Genomic DNA, 16,733 nt, shown 5'->3' on the forward strand with positions numbered 1-16,733 from the left:
CCATATGTCCTTGGAGCTGCCCTCCCTTCTCAGAGATGAATGGTGGGTAAGATTGCTTTACTGTAATTTCTCCATTTCCATGCTTCATTTCCTACATTTATCTGAGACTAGAGAAAAATCAGCATGTTCTGACAAGTCTAATACCATGAGGCAGTAAAATGGACCTGAATTTAGTGGAGATTGAAGCTCCAAAATAAATATAACTCTTTATGTCAAATAATAATAAAAAAGGATAAATTCTCCTGTACAAATCAGAAGAGATAATAAAAAATAGCAAATAGATAGCAACATCTTTTCTATACCTACATGGGCATCACAAAACTTTTCAACCCAAAGAATACCCCTCCATATTTCTCATTTTATGTGGTTTGTAAACTACTTCAGTAAGTTGATGACAATTATTGTGGAATTTTAGTACAAACAGTAATTTTTCATAAAACTACCCAGAAAATTACAGAGATTTCTAATTAAAGAGCTCTGAGAACAGGGAGAAGCAAAAAATCTGCTGGGCTTTTCTTTGTTTTCATGTCTGTCCTTCTGGTTTTGGCCTTTTAAGTTGCATAAAATGCTGTAAAGAAAATTTGTTAAAAAAACCCTTGTATCTGTAAATACTATTTATTGTAATGTTGTACAGTATGATATATTTTTGTAAATTTGTTTCTTCTTACACTGATCTCATACCAGACACTCTGTGTTCTAGACGTAGCAATACTGTGAAGGCATCTAGAGAGTCTCATGGCTCACTGGTATCACAGTGCATCACATACTCTTGGAAGTGAGTTGCCTCTGCAGGTATCTGAGGGTCGCTATCTATTTGAACATGGCTGAGCATTTCATGTTATCAAAAATGCCACCAAATGCTCATATTCTGTGTGGTCAGTGCAGTCCCTAGGACAAGTCTAATGAAGATATGTTCCAACAAGGCAAAAAACCTAAAAGATTAAAAATGGAGAAATATTTACAACTTTCTTCAGTCTGTAAGGTTGAGTTTTCTGTTTTAGTACTCTTCAGTGCATTTTCATAGAAAGGTTCCAAGGCTATGAGTATAAGCAGTCTGGTCCAGTACCATACATATCTGCAAGCCTTTTAAAGCGAGGGCCCCAGTCACTGAGGTAATCGTAGTTCTGGTCAGAGTTTGAGCTGATTGAATCTAAAGAACTCAGTGACTCTGCCACTGAGCCGTTCCCCTCAAACGCGTATGTCTGCAGGGAGTCGTAGGGTGGCGCGCAGGGGTCCACGTCAGCTTCTTTTAGTCTCTCCCAGATAAATTCCCTAAAAATGACGTTATCCGGGATGCTTTTAAACGTTGGTCTGCTCAAGAACTGAATCTCAGGTGTCACATCCCTTCTGGTCTTGGTGTCTCGGATGATATTGAGGTTTCTCAAGGCAGCCATGTCAAAAGCCTCGGTGTCTTCTTCTCCACCACCTTCATCATCGTACCTGACAATGTTCTCTCTGATATCTCTCTCTTCATCAAAAATGAGGGGTTCTTTTTTCCGTCGCCTCATGGTGACAATCAGCAAGACAAGAACTGGAACACAGAAAGACTGGAGTTTTAGAAATGCTAGTTTCCTCATATTTTTCCTAGTGGTGGAAGTACTCATTGATTTCTATTGCAAAGACCCAAGGGAATAGAAGGCAATTTATGCAGTGAGATTTGAAACCTAGCAGGTTCTGAAAAAGGTTTTAGAACATAAACTTTTTAGATGTTAAAGAAACTAGTTCCAAAACCACTCTGGATTAATGTCTTCATCTCTAATTCTATATCCTATGCTGTCTGCTAAACATAAATTTTAGGACTTGTTCAGCCTGACTATTACTATCTTACCACCATGAAATTAAAAAAAGACCTTTTCTTGAACTCTTAATTGCCCAAGTGGTAAAAGCACATTAATAACACAACTGAATATAATTTAACAACCACGGTTTGGGAAGTGACTGAATTAAAAGTATATGGCCAATCTCTGCTAAAAAAAAAAAAAAAAAAAAATTGAAAAAACGTAGATTGGAGAACACTGAATTGTTAAGTAATGCATAAAATAAGACTGTCTTAGTTTATGGATTAAAAGAATCTCTATATAAGACCTCATTTTCCTATAAAGTACAAAGCACTGTACTTCAGGTTTATGAATTACATCTAATGAGAATTGCTATGGCTGGAGTTTATTAGATCAGACAGTGCTAGAAATGTAATTATTTAAAAAATGTAATCTTTAAAGTTTCTTTCAGCTAGAAGGTTAATATTAAACTGCAGTGGCAGCCAAAAGAACTAGGAGAAACTAACTCAAGGCATCTCTTGCTCAAATACAGTTTTGATAGAGAAACATAATTGCTGACACACAAAATATGGAACCAGCAATACAAATATTGCACCCATCTGTGGGACATGATGGAGTGTGAATCATCCTCCTAGAGAATGATTAATACTGTATTGTAGCATCTGGATAACATTTGCTGAGTTAACGATACTCCTAGAAAATAGCAGGCGTCACTACGACTGTAAATATAACAGTACGCTGAAAAGTAAGTGTCATTCCACATTCAATTAATCTCTTCTGACTTCATGTTTATTTACAGTCTTAAGAATATGTGATTATATGCATTCATATGTCTAAGGTTTACAATCTTTAGTTACAGTACTTGGATGTGCCAACTAAATGATGTAGAAACATCTGGAAAAAACAAAAGCTGATATAGATAAAATTAAGCTTGAGCTTCCCTAGGTAGTCTCAAATGTGGCCTCCGTAAACTGTATGATGTAGCACTGCCATTCTGGAAAGCCCTTCTTTTCATAGAGGAATTTAAAAAATCAATATGAATCTAGTCATCATGAAGCATGATTTAATATTGGGATCATTTGGCTAGAATAAATCAATCATTCAGAGACTATACATGCAGAAAACATCTACAGATGTTATGGTACTATTTGTAATTGGCTAAAGCATAAGATCACTTTAAAGGCAGACTTTCTGCAATTCTTTTTCTCTTCCTTTGAAGCCCTGCATGTCTAAAAATAAAACTGGAACAAGTTCAATTTTTTTTCTAAACTTTTTGACAAATATATTAGGCAATATTTTTCCCCCTTTTTTCAGTAGCTACCAGGCATACATCTAACAATCTGTCTAATAACAGATGCCTTGTGACTCCATATTACTGCAGCATCAGCATCGCGCTCTCTCTCTCACTTTTTTGCCTCTGGCATCTTCCTGATTCATGCGTTATGTATTGAATTCAGAAGCCACTAGTATGAGGCATTATGCTTTGAACAATATTTACATAAGCACTTTGACAATACAGGATTTTGACCTTTAAAGTAGTTTTGGGAAATTTCAAAACATTCTGATATTTGTATAATACAAATTGAGCTGTAAATTATACAGCAGAGAACATAAAATCGTCATCACAGAGACAACAATTGGACTCCAATCTGATTTTTTTTCCTTATTATGAAAGATATTCTTTAAATTAAAGTCAAATTAGCTTGCTGAGAGTAAAAATATACATTTAAGCCAAGATTGCTATTGACATAACATTTTAATTATTATTTTTAAGATTTGCTCCCACAATTTTTAAGTAAACAGCTAATAATTTCCTTTACTCAAGTGTAAGTGCATTTTCACACTACGGTCTCCCTTAACATACTTCATTTTGAAAGTTAAATACCTGCTAATAAGTGAAAAATAGGAAACTTAGTAGGCAGGTATGCCTAAAGGTAGAATAAAAATCAAGAAACAATGAATGTTTTATATAGTATTCCTTGTACATGTCACACTTGCTTGAAGCCAAGAAAAATATGGAGTCTTCATAAAGGTTAAATATTTTAGCATTTAGATGGGTTTATGAGATTATTAATTCTAGCCTTTCCAACAGCTATGAACACTAAAATTTAACCTCTAAATGAAAAAAGCTGCATTGAAGGAACTGCAGAGATGAATAGAAGCCCAAACAAATTTCACTGATATCTAAATCAAGTGCAAATGGTTTTAAAGCTTATCCATTGCTTATTAAGTCATGGCAAAACTTAAATTTATGCTTTTTTAGAGAAGAAATAATACAACAGAAAAGCTTTAGGGACATACATATTGAACATCGAAGCCACTTGTTTGGCTACATACCGGTATACTGAACTCATGCTAAAGAGATGGCTATACTGATTTCATATGTGATTTAAAGATAAACAAACAAAGCAATATTAGAAGTAACTAACTTTAAAGGCTAAATAACCAGGAGTAATAAACAATAGATCTAAATAAAAATTTTGTCCTGATTTATCTGAATCATTCCAAATGTTGATTTTATTTAACAGGCATAATAGTCAAAAGACAATGTCATTTGTATTTGTATTAGTCGTGGTAATACATATTTTTATCCTTGTGTCAGTATAGAAGGAATAATATAGAAGGATAATAGCAGTATCAGTTCACCTAAATCAGTCTTCAAACAAACTCCTTTGAATAAAAGAGTGGACTTTTGTTTTGCCATTTTGTAGTGTGCTTCATGGAAATAATATGAAAATTCCATTTCAGTATGATCTTGTGAAAAGTCAGGTTTAGGTCACCTGAGCATGTTTCTCTGTTTTAGTAGTACTATTTCCTTTTGCACTCAAGGCAACTGCAACATATTCGTAAGGAAGCCATAAAAGCCATGAGACAACCTGTGGGAGAAGTCTACATGCAGAGCTATACAGTAAGGGACAGAATTAAATCATAAGCATTATCATGCCTTGTATACACTACACCCCTAAGCCTGACATTTACTATAGCAATAAGCCGCATCAGCTGCAAGCAAATCTGCACATTGGTTTATGCCTCAGGTGTGTCATGATTCATAAAGCTGGAGATCCTTAGCCATCTAAGCAGCACACTAATAACCTATTTAGTTATACCTTGCAGTTGGCAGTAGAGTCAGATGAGATTTGGGGATTACAGAGGCCAAGACTCAGAGAATCTGCATTTAAATCCCAGTTAACAAGCTTCATATATAACTGTTGTTTATTCAGCTTGGATTGATATTTGCAAAGTAAATGTGACCTTTAAGTGTCCACACTGAGTGACCCTAATAAGCTCTATAACTTTCAGAAAACAGCTTCTACATTGAATACTCAACCACCCTATAAATCAGTTAATTTGGATACCCCCAAATTAAAAGTTATAGATTTCTCACTTTTAAAACTGCAAGACAAAACCCACACATGCTACACAGGCACTTCCTGTAAACATTTTACCTATTCAGAGAGTAAGATTCTTACGACTAGGACTGTTTATGAATCACACAACTATGTGTGCTGATTTAATTAGGTTCATAGAATCACGGAACGGTTTGGGTTGGAAGAGACCTTAAAGATCATCTAGTTCCAAACCCCCTGCCACACCTTCCACTAGCCCAGTTTGCGCAAAGCCTCATCCAGCCTGGCCTTGAACACATCCAGGGATGGGGCATCCACAGCTTCTCTGAGCAACCTGTCCCAGTGCCCTACCAAACTCTCTAAGAAGAATTTCTTCCTTATATCAAATCAAAATCTACCCTCTTTCAATTTAAACCCATTACCCCTTGTCCTGTCACTTCAGGCCCATGTAAAACGTCACCCTCCAGCTTTCTTGTAGGCCCCCACAGGTACTGGAAGGCTGCAATAAAGTCTCCCCAGAGCCTTCTCTTCTCCAGGCTGAACAAGCCCAACTGTCTCTGCCTGTCCCCATAGCAGAGGTGCTCCAGCCCTCTGAGCATCTTTGTGGCCTCCTCTGGACTCACTCCAACCAGTCGATACCCTTCTTATGTTGAAGGATACTCCAATTCTCCAGGTGGGGTCTCACCAGAGCAGAGTACAGGGGCAGAATCCCCTCCCTCGACCTGCTGGCCACACTTCTCTGGATACAGCCCAGGATACGGTTGGCTTTCTCAGCTGCCAGCGCACACTGCTGGCTTATGTTCAGCTTTTCGTCTACCAGTACCCCAAGTCCTTCTCCTCGGAGCTGCTCTCTATCCACTCTCCACCCAGCCTGTACTTGTGCTTGGGATTGCCCTGACCCAGGTGCAGGACCTTGCACTTGGCCTTGTTGAACTCCATGAGGTTGGCAGTGGCCCACCTCTCCAGCCTGTCCAGGTCCCCCTGGATGGCATCCCTTCCCTCCAGCGTGTCAACCCCATGACACAGTTTGGTGCCATCAGCAGACTTGCTGACAGTGCACTGGTTCTTGTAGATATTGTGATAATAACAAATCCCTCATCTTTCATGTGAAAAAAAAAAATAAATTAAATCTGTATTTTGAAGTTTAATCAATGTATAACCACACTAACAAGAGGCTTTCTGTTGTGTTTCTAAGAAAATAGGTGGTTCTAATAGATTATATTCAAAAGTATGGAAGATAAAAATAATGAAAAAGCATTATGCCAATCTAGCATTCTATTGTTTGAATACAAAGAAAATCTTTAACCTCTCAAATTCAACTGGATTATATAAAGGTGAACATTCTTTTCTTGTATGATTTTATGTACATATTTTATGCTAATGACTTGTTACAAAAGCAATTATTGTGTCTCAAAAATGCTAACTGAAAAACAAATTACCTTGATTTAAATTATCATATATATTTCAGAGGAGTTAAGAAATTCCTACTTAGTTCTCTAAAAATTATGTGCAGCCTAAAATGAATACAAACCAGCTTTTCATATGCTTTATATGGAGTAAGTTGCAGGCACCTTTTTTTTCTTTAGTTTTCTTCTTTTAAAACATAAATCACTGCAGAGTGATTAATTATAAAGGTCTTTTGAGTAAATAACAAACTACTGCAAGTTTCTTGTGCAAGAAAATTTAGAATTTAATCTCAATCTAAAGGAGGGAAAAATTTTTGGTAAATTTTTTTTAACTTTGAAAATTTATTTTAGTTTGAAAAAATAGTCTAAGCATATTATATGTAATTAGCATAAATAATATGATTTAGCAACATTCTTCCTTCTTAGCATCAGTGACAATTTTGTTCTTATCTAAAACTGATTGGTTGTTTAAGTAAAACCACTGAGACAATCTTAGTCATGGTCAAAAGAAACAGTTATCTATTAGACAAAGGGATGTATGGGTCAAGAACAAGTATCAAATTGTATCATACTAACTTTAAGAAGATAAGACCTTGTTGAGAATTCAAGATACTAGTGCCAGAATGCATGTATCCATGACATTTATGCAAATTTCATGCTTCCTCCACTTTACACTTGGCACTCACATTGAGATGACATTGATGAATGTGACTGGACTTGCACTGTTTGTTAAGCTTGGGTCAGAAAAAATGTACATCTGGAAGCCTGTCTCCTCTTTTCACTGATAAATTCTTACACAAAAAGTCGCATCCCTTGATTCCATCCCTTGATTCCATCCTGGAATCACTTGCCAACAACTGAAGTCTATTTTTTTATGCTGTGCTAGTGGTTCTTCAGGATTTTTTGTCAGGAATGGATGTGAAAACTAAAAGGAAAAATGGAGAAAGTAAATTCCTAGTAGTTCTACCATTCAGCTGATCCCAGAAAATGACTTCTAGGAACAAATGAGAGAAGAAGAAAGGTTTTGGGCCCACACTAGCAACAGCACTTTACTGGGGTTTCACTGGGCAGCAGTGATGCTTAGGTACCTCTTCCTTGTGAAGACTGGCACCTGGCTGGGAACAAAACAGCAGCATGATTGAATTTGAAGTTTGGATTGGAAGTGATGACAGTACATACAAATGTCTCTTTGGATAAACAGTGGTGATGTATTCAGATAGCTGAATTTGGAAATCCAGTTCTTTGACAAATAAAATGAATGTGGTCATATGCAAGATTCTTCTTCAGTGTACTGTCCACTATGTTCAGAGAGCTTATCCTCATTCTTTACCAAATGCTCATCTGGCACACTCTAAAAATGACCAGAATAAAACCTCAGGTTCCTTGATTTATTGGTTGCATTTGAACCCTGGTGTACTGAGTAGAATAAGCCAGTTATTGCCTGGTTACATGCTGTGTCTCCACATGCTCTACTCTAAGACATATGGATCCTATTTAAGAAAAGCATATGCCCAGATCAGACTGTGTTGTATATACAGCAGTTTCTTATATAATCTTCAGAAGTTTGCTCTTCATGTATAACAGAAATGGTGGCATTATAATTTGTGATGAATTGAACTGATATTGCTACAGAACTTTTCTTCTTAAGTACATTTGACTGAAGCTTCTAATGGGTGGTTTTCTACTGATGCCAATGCCATTTGATATAAGAGAATCTTTGTATATCTTTTTGAACTCTACCATTTAGCTTCATGTCCAAATAAAATACATTCAATTGTATAAAAGGTCTAGAAAAACTACCTGAAATACGGTATTTATAAAATATTCCTTTAAAAAGTTTGGTAATCATTCCCTTCTTTTTCTCCTTAAACTTAGTCTTAACCATGTGTTGAGGGAGTTTAAACAATTTTATGTTGTTAAGTTTTTTTGTCACAAATATGGAAAAGTCTGCAAATGTCACCTCCTATATATAGCTACTGAGTAAGTCAGTTGTGTTCATTGAGGAGGTAGTGATTTTTCTTACTATGTAACCACAATGAAAGAGCATTTCTATTTTTCAGTTCAAACATTGAGGACAAACATTCTGAGTACAAACACTGAGAAATGTTTGTAGCAGAATGCACATTTCTTTCTTAGGGGTACTGGTGGGTGAAAAGCTGAATATGAGCCTGCAATGTGCACTGGCAGCCCAGGAATCCAACCATTTCTTGGTCTGTATCTAGAGAAGCGTGGCCAGAAGATTGAGGGAGAGGATTCTCCCCTTCCACTCTGCTCTCATGAGACCCCACCTGTAGTACTCTGTCCAGCTGTGGGGCCCCCAGCATAAGTAGGGTATTGACCACTTGGAGCGAGTCCAGAGGAGGCCACAAAGATGCTCAGAGGGCTGGAACACCTCTCCTGTGATGAAAGGCTGAGACAGTTGGGCTTCTTTAGCCTGGAGAAGAAGAGGCTCCGAGGAGACCTTATAGCAGCCTTCCCGTACCTGAAGGGGCTACAAGGAAGCTGGGTGGGTGACTTTTTACAAAGGCTTGTAGTGACAGGACAAGGGGTAACGGATTTAAACTGAAAGAGGGTAGATTTATATTAGATATCAGGAAAAAATTCTTTCAGAGAGGGTGGTGAAGCACTGGAACAGGTTGCCCAGAGAAGCTGTGCATGCCTCATCCCTGGCTGTCTTCAAGGCCAGGCTGGATGAGGCTTTGAGCAACCTGGTCTACTGGAAGGTTTCCCTGCCCATGGAAGGGGTTTTGGAACTATGTGATCTTTAAGGTCCCGTCCAACCCAAACCATTCTATGATTCTACGACTTTGTGTGTCTAATGGTTTACAGTGCATTGAATCAGTCAACAAGAAGAGAAATCTATACATTGTTGAAATACTGCCATGAACAGAAGTGTTGAAAAAATTCTGTTGATTTGACTTATTCAAATTTCTTGGATAGCAGTGACAGATAAAGTACCACTGGGATTATAATAACCTGAGGAGACTATGGTCTTCCCCTTTAGACTGATATGTACAGCCACAGAAGAGAAAAATCTCTCCATTGACAGCAATGAAGAGCACTCAAGAATTCTTCTGTGCTGTGTCAATACTCTTGTTAACATGTGATTTTTCTGACAATAAGCCAAACTGCACTTTCACTCATCTACATCCTTCATCTTGATTAGGCCTTTACTACTACCATGTAGTTATTTTGTTTAAGGACTAGGCATGAAAGGACAAATGCTAAGCAAACTTGGATGTTGACACTGTTCTACAGTTGTCCACTGTCTTTTATCTAGTTGCAGTCTCACTGCAAAACATAAAATCCAACTGTGCTACCAGCTGCAGAAGTAACAAAAGATCATTCTGTAGAAAACATTCAACTAAATAAAATCCCATCAATAAATGACATCTGTTGCATTTTCTAATAAATAAAAGTACTTCCATAAAACAACTTGTCTACCTCTTAAATTTTACATTTCTTGTAGGTTATCTTTTTTTTTCTTTTACTGTTATTTCATATAGAAAAATGCAGGCAGGTTGACATAGAAAGTAGTATCTGAAGTTGAAAATCCCAACACAAAATGTGGAAAACACCTTCTAGTGTACGGTGTCTCTGTCCATGTCGGGGAGGTTGGAACTAAATGATCTTTAAGGTCCCTTCCAACCCAAACCATTCTCTGATTCTATGAAATGCTGTTCTGCCTGGAATGCTGTGTCCCTGTTTACAGAAATCAGGGCAGGGGTGGAGATATATATATATATATATATATATAGTCTTTTGCTGCTATACACTGAACAGAAAATAAAGGTAACAGGAAGAAGACATACCGAGCAGTGTCAAGACGCAAGCCAATATTGCTATCAGGGCTCCAGTGCTAAGTCCTGCAGGCAAGATATATGCTTCTGCATTGCATGTCTGAGCAATACCCTCTGCATCACAATCACAGACTCTGATGGTGAGTGTATTAGTGCTACTAAGTGAAGGTGATCCACTGTCCACAATGAATATTGGCAAGTAGAAAACAGACTGTTCCTGTCTTCGGAATCCATTTCTTCTGGTTAAGACTGTTGCAGTGTTATCTAGATAAAGGAAAAAAAAGATAAGTATAAAATACATTCCCTTTGTAAAACACTATCCTACAAATTATACTGTCACTTAAATGTCTTTGCAAACCCATTTATATTATTTCAACAAGATATTAACTTTCCTGGTCATGTATTTCTGAAGCTGCAGAGATATGATCAGCTGAGAAATGATACCCAACTAAACAAAAATATTTATATTTTCCGATAAAAAGAGAGTTTCAAAATTGCAGAGGTATATTTGGTTTTAGTTAAACTCACAGTTCCAAATTCTTGATAAGTAGTTGAAGATGAGATCATTATAAAAAACCAAAAAATTCATCCTTCAGTGATGAGATTAAGTATCTGTATACAAGTTTCAGGTCTGATTTCCAAGGATCTATTTCAATTTTTTTACAGATATAAATATCATATTACTGGAAGGAATTAATATATTAACAAGAGAATAAGTTCTGAAAAACAACAAAATATTTTTTGAATGCAAAATATCCAGTTGGTGCACAAACACAGGTAATTGCCCATGTAATGAAGACATTCACTTGTTTTCAGTCTCCTCTGAGTCAAGATGACTAATATAATCAAAAATGTGTGGTGCGCTGTTACTCTGAGTTGGACAATTAAAAAGTCCATGAGTTCCAGAAAATATATGCAAACTCACTGTGTTCAATACAAGTTGACAGCTCTTGGAGGCAGGGAGCTGCATCTCCTAGAATGTATAGAAAAGGCCGGTCGGTCGGTCAATCTATCTATCTATCTATAGACAGATATATTGATAGTCCTGTAAATCATCTTGTTGTGTCATCTATTATGACTTATCTGGAAAAATATGTAAGCACTTCATACAGCAGAGGCAACTTCTGCTGTGTCTTGTAACTCCATAGGTTTTACTGGCTGTTATTAATAAAAGTCTGTTATTAATTTTTTCAGATTATAAATTCTCTGGAAAAGGGACTGCCTTTTCATTAACTTTAGAGTACTTGTAACAATGTCAGATTTCTGAACAGAGTCTTATTCTAATGCATTTTTATTCTTTTCATCATTGTTACTATTACAGTCTTCAGTTTCAAACTGCAAGCTGCTGATATGAAGAAAATTATACGTCAGTAACAACACACAGGGTAAGGCAATAAATAGCTGAGAGAACTTTATTAGGTCACATGTTATACTTAGTGAATGTTGTTCAAAGTCTGTCTGTACAAACAGTATCCTTTAGTCCACCATATGTCAGTTTTTCTTGTTTTCTTAATAAGGATGACTTTGTAGCTCTGGTTTAGTACTGATCCATAAAAGAGCAATGCAAGAGTAACATAGTGCCTATTTAGTTCTATTTGCTTTAGCTAATAGCTAAACTGACGGATACATGCCCAGCTGCCATACTCTGCGGTGCAACTAATGAGACTACTAATTAGAAGTATGTTCTCAGATATTTTAACTAGTAGAAACACGATGTCAATAGGAGACTTTGCATAAGTCTTTGGGGAAATAATCATAAGAAGTCTGTATAAATATTTTAGGCAGCTTCCATTATCAAAAGCATTCTTCAATAGGTGGCATACTGACTGAAAATATGCATTTTCTAAAAAAAAAAAAAAATACCCTTACTATTTACCATATACTCATTTTTATCCCTAAGTTCTATTAATAAAACATGAATTCCTGGACATTTTTCAGTCACTGCTCCAAGGTAAAATCTAATTTAGATAAAAACCTATAAATATAAGGAAAAAGAATGTGAGAAGAGTGACTTACGGTGGAAAAAAAAAAAATAATTTGAAGATGCTCCATTTTGCTCAAGGCTTAAAATTACTCAAACAACAGCTTAATTCTCTTGACAAATGATCTACAGATAAAATTATTTTGCAGGGTGACTGTAGTTTAATTTATGTCCTTAACAGAACAGCAGTTTATGTAGGACATAATCAGCATGATATTTTCAAAATGGAAGGTATTATTGGTGAATATTTACCCAAAAAAAATGTCCTTACCTTTGTTGTCCTGCAGTGTAAAATTGTGGTTATTTGCTGCTTCTGCTGTTAAACTGAAGTAGAACTGATGGCCATTTGGTGGGTCATCTTTATCAATTGCACTGATTTTCTGGATCACCTATTTTGAGATACATAAGGGTTTCATTGTTTGGACTGGCAAGAACCATAAATAAACTGCATGTGTGTGTATATATATATATATATGTATACACACACACGTGTATAACCTCTCTATTACCTATCAAAGTATCAGCCCTCCCTTGATTCCTGCTCATACTGAATTTTGGTTTTCTAACCTCTTAAGCATATACAGTCCCTACTGTAACTAAAATGGGACTTGACTCTACTTTCCATGTACCAACTTTATTGGCCAAAATCAATGATCTATAGTTCCTGTGAGAAAGTTAGGTCCCGTCGTTCCTGAGGGCTTGGAGTATAAACTGCATAGCAGTGGAAGAACTATCTTCCGGATGACCCTTAATGTATTTATCAGTATCAGCAATCAATACTGTAAACTTTCGCAAGGAGATGATTATGGTTTTGATCATTTTAATTCATATCCTTTTTTTTAATATAATGAAAAATAAAAACCCAAGTCATAAGTATATTAATCTTTTCTGGGATTTATTTTTTCTTATTATTATTTTTTTCCAATTTTATTTCCTAAATTCTGTCAAAATCTGTCTAAAAAAAAGAGTCACTATTGTTTAAAATCCATAAAGAGTGAATAATCAGAGCTAAGGGTTCTGACTAGATCACATGGAAAACAAAAAGGTATTGTAATAAGAGAACACATGTTTTGTTTCTATGAACACAAGCTAATAATTGTAGTGTTTTCTACTAAGGATTTAAATTATGTTGTGGTTTTGAAATGTATAATAAACATCTGCCACAGGAAGGACAATATTCTAGGGGAAAGCACAAAAGTGTAAAGTCTACCAAGGAATATGTGGGATCTATGTGTGTGAAACATCTAGTTTTCTGGGAGAGACAAGAAAGAATGAGAAAATGCATATATTTTCAGAGATCTTACAAAGTAGAGAGCAAAAGTCCAACTATGAAAGACAGCGAGGATGAACAACACCAGATACTTTTAGTTAAGTCCAGGACCAATGGAATACATTTAGGGAGTTAAAACCACTGGGGAGTATGGCAGGAACACATCTCCATGTGAAATTCTGGCCTTATGGACCATACTTCCTAAGGGAAATAAAAGTGTCTACTCATTTTAGGAATAGTAGGTCATAACATAGATTAACCTCTGTGTTATGACTTCCCATTTCCCAGAAAAATTAGGAAGTACACATAATTAATATTATTCAAAACTGGGTGAGTTTCACAAAATGTATCCATTATGTAAGTAAGAAAGCCAGAGATTTTAACAGCATCTTCAAAAAGTAATTTTTACACAAGTCTTTCTCTTCAGAGTTGTGGTGAAAATGTTAGAGTTTGATTAATATTTGCTTGTGTTACACATCAAAGCATTGTTTTTATTTCCGTAAGCTGATTATATTTTATCTTAAAGCTGTCAGGCTTTCATAAGGAGTGGCTGCCTATCTGATAAAAATAAACCTAAAAAAACTATCAAGCGTACCTGACCAGGCTGAGCATTTTCACAGACAGTTGTCTCATACTCCATGGCAAACTCTGGGGCATTGTCATTGATGTCAAGTATAGTGATGGCTACATAACCTCTCCCAATCTGCGCTGGATTCTCTATAGGAACAGAACCCAACAAAGCAATCAAGAACTCCTCCTTGTAAGTTCTTCTTTGGGTCAGTACATTTTTCATTTGCATTCTTCTTTTGCGTATACATGTCAAATCAATTACAAACCCTCCTAGAATGACAAAGGAAGCTCTTGTCTTGATCTACTGGACCTACTGGGAATAATGTTTATTTTTTCCAGCTGCTTCAATTAAACTAAGATTTTACTCTCATGGATAAACTGAAAACCTACCTTACTATTCACAACATTGAATCACATCATATGGACGGATAAGAGCAAGATGATGTAAAACCACCACTAAGAGCTAGCCAGAACAGCAATATTCGTATGGGGAACAGCCCGGTTATTATGGGTTAAATAAATTTTTTGTTGCAATTCAGATTGATCAGTCTATTAAGAAGTTAAAACAAGAATTCCATCAGCTATGTGTAACAAAAAAGAGGAGGCTGTACTCCCAATCAAATCCCAAAATATTTGAAGTGCACACCCAACTAAATATTTCAACACTGTCATTAACACGTTGAACACCTAAAATGTGCATCATATTCTTAAACTGATGCACATCTAAAGTGGAAATACGAATCTGTTCAAGTTCCAATGTCACAATTTAAATTTAAATAGTAGATAGTTTTGGACTAAGCATAAATTACATCAGTGTGTGGTATACTTAGTTTGCTAGATCACACTTCTGTTTTGCAGCAGGGAAAAGAGAGATTGCATTATTTTTTTAACACAAGTGCTAATACTGGTGATAGAGCAGGGCAGAATGAAAATCTGTGCAAACCTTCAAATATGTATCTATCTTTTTGTACTGAGTAAAATCACATTTTAGTAAATATTATACATATTTAAAGCACTACATCCAATTGTAGATCACAAAGAGTTTTGCTTTGTTTTGGTGTTTTTTTTTTATTCCCCATGTGAAATACCAGAGGAGTAAGCAATTTTGACACCAACTCTTTGCACTGCTGATTTAAGCTTATTGACAACCAAGCAGGACATGGACACAAATTAAAGCACTGTAAGGTATTACTTGTGCCCCTAGACTCTCACTTGTGTCAGGTACGGCCCTTGGCTACCTTGTAATTTTTGTTACTATCCAGGAAAATTTTTGGTTTCCATGCTGACCTCCTAGACCAAACTTCTACTTCTGAGAATACAAGATAAATCCATAGAGACACTAAATGATAAATGTTAGCTTTCAGGTTAAACATTAAATTAACGTCATTGAAAGGAAGAAGTGAAGATTTTTAAAATAGCAGGCCAGAGAACTGATAACTCTTTTATTATCACAGCACAACAGAGAAGTAATAAGGATGAAATTTGGTGAAATAAATTCCTCAAATATAAAGGCAAAACCATATAGTTTTTCACATAATTCATTCAGAGCTGAACAAGTTTAGGTTTAAACTTGCATTAACAGAATTCTTGTATGTTGCTTGAAGGGCTTGATTAGTTAACACTTCATCTTACACCACAAAAGATACCAAGTACAAAATATCCCCTACAGTTTTAGAATAAGGAAACTGAAACCACACGAGCTTTCACATCCCATTTCCTTCCTATCTTTGAAGAATGCTGTAGTTAACCAACAGAAATCAACTCTAAATTAGTGCCATCACTAAGATGAGCTAACTGCTCTCCTCTATAGTTCATATCACTTTTTCCCTCTAATGAGACTTGGACTGAGACTGCTGACATAACATATTTCATCTTCCTTTGTCCTTGTTTTTCAGAAGTCAAAATACTACACATGTTGTGAGGCAAATAAAGAACAGATACTGAATCATAGAATCTTAGAATGGTTTGGGTTGGAAGGGACCTTAAAGATCATGTAGTTCCACCCCCCCTGCCATGGGCAGGGACCCCTTCCACTAGACCAGGTTGCTCAAAGCCTCATCCAGCCTGGCCTTGAACACTTCCAGGGATGGGGCATCCACAGCTTCTCTGGGCAACCTGTGCCAGTGCCTCACCACCCTCTCTGGGAAGAATTTCTTCCTGATACCTAATCTAAATCTTCCTGCTTTCAATTTAAATCTGTTACCCCTTGTCCTGTCACTACAGGCCCTTGTAAAAAGTCCCCCACAGCTTCCTTGTAGGCCCCTTCAGGTACTGGAAGGTGCTATAAGGTCTCCGTGGAGCCTTCTCTTCTCCAGGCTAAACAAGCCCAATTTTCTCAGCCTTTCAACACAGGAGAAGTGTTTCAGCCCTCTGAGCATCTTCGTGGGCCTCCTCTGGACTTGCTCCAACCAGTCCGTATCCTTCTTATGTTGAGGGTTCCACAGCTGGACGCAGTACTCCAGGTGGGGTCTCACAAGAGCAGAGTAGAGGGCCAGAATCACTTTCCTCATCCTGCTGGCCACACTTCTCCTGACATAGCCCAGGATACGGTTGGCTTTCTGGACTGCCCGCGCCGACTGCT

General features: G+C 36.6%; 1 protein-coding gene across 1 annotated transcript in view; it reads right to left on the reverse strand.

The window, feature by feature from the left end:
* Nucleotides 1–973: 973 nt before the first annotated feature.
* Nucleotides 974–16,733, reverse strand: part of LOC104511322 (cadherin-7) — a gene marked incomplete at its 5' end in the record, with an annotated part of 16,154 nt that continues 394 nt past the window's right edge. The window contains 4 exons of the mRNA XM_010153890.1: nucleotides 974–1,531; nucleotides 10,344–10,595; nucleotides 12,584–12,701; nucleotides 14,178–14,299. Coding sequence (XP_010152192.1) covers nucleotides 1,038–1,531; nucleotides 10,344–10,595; nucleotides 12,584–12,701; nucleotides 14,178–14,299 — 986 coding nt within the window. The remainder of the gene's footprint in view (nucleotides 1,532–10,343; nucleotides 10,596–12,583; nucleotides 12,702–14,177; nucleotides 14,300–16,733) is intronic.

This window comes from Eurypyga helias, unplaced genomic scaffold (assembly GCF_000690775.1).
Source record: "Eurypyga helias isolate BGI_N326 unplaced genomic scaffold, ASM69077v1 scaffold4726, whole genome shotgun sequence".
NCBI lineage: Eukaryota > Metazoa > Chordata > Aves > Eurypygiformes > Eurypygidae > Eurypyga > Eurypyga helias.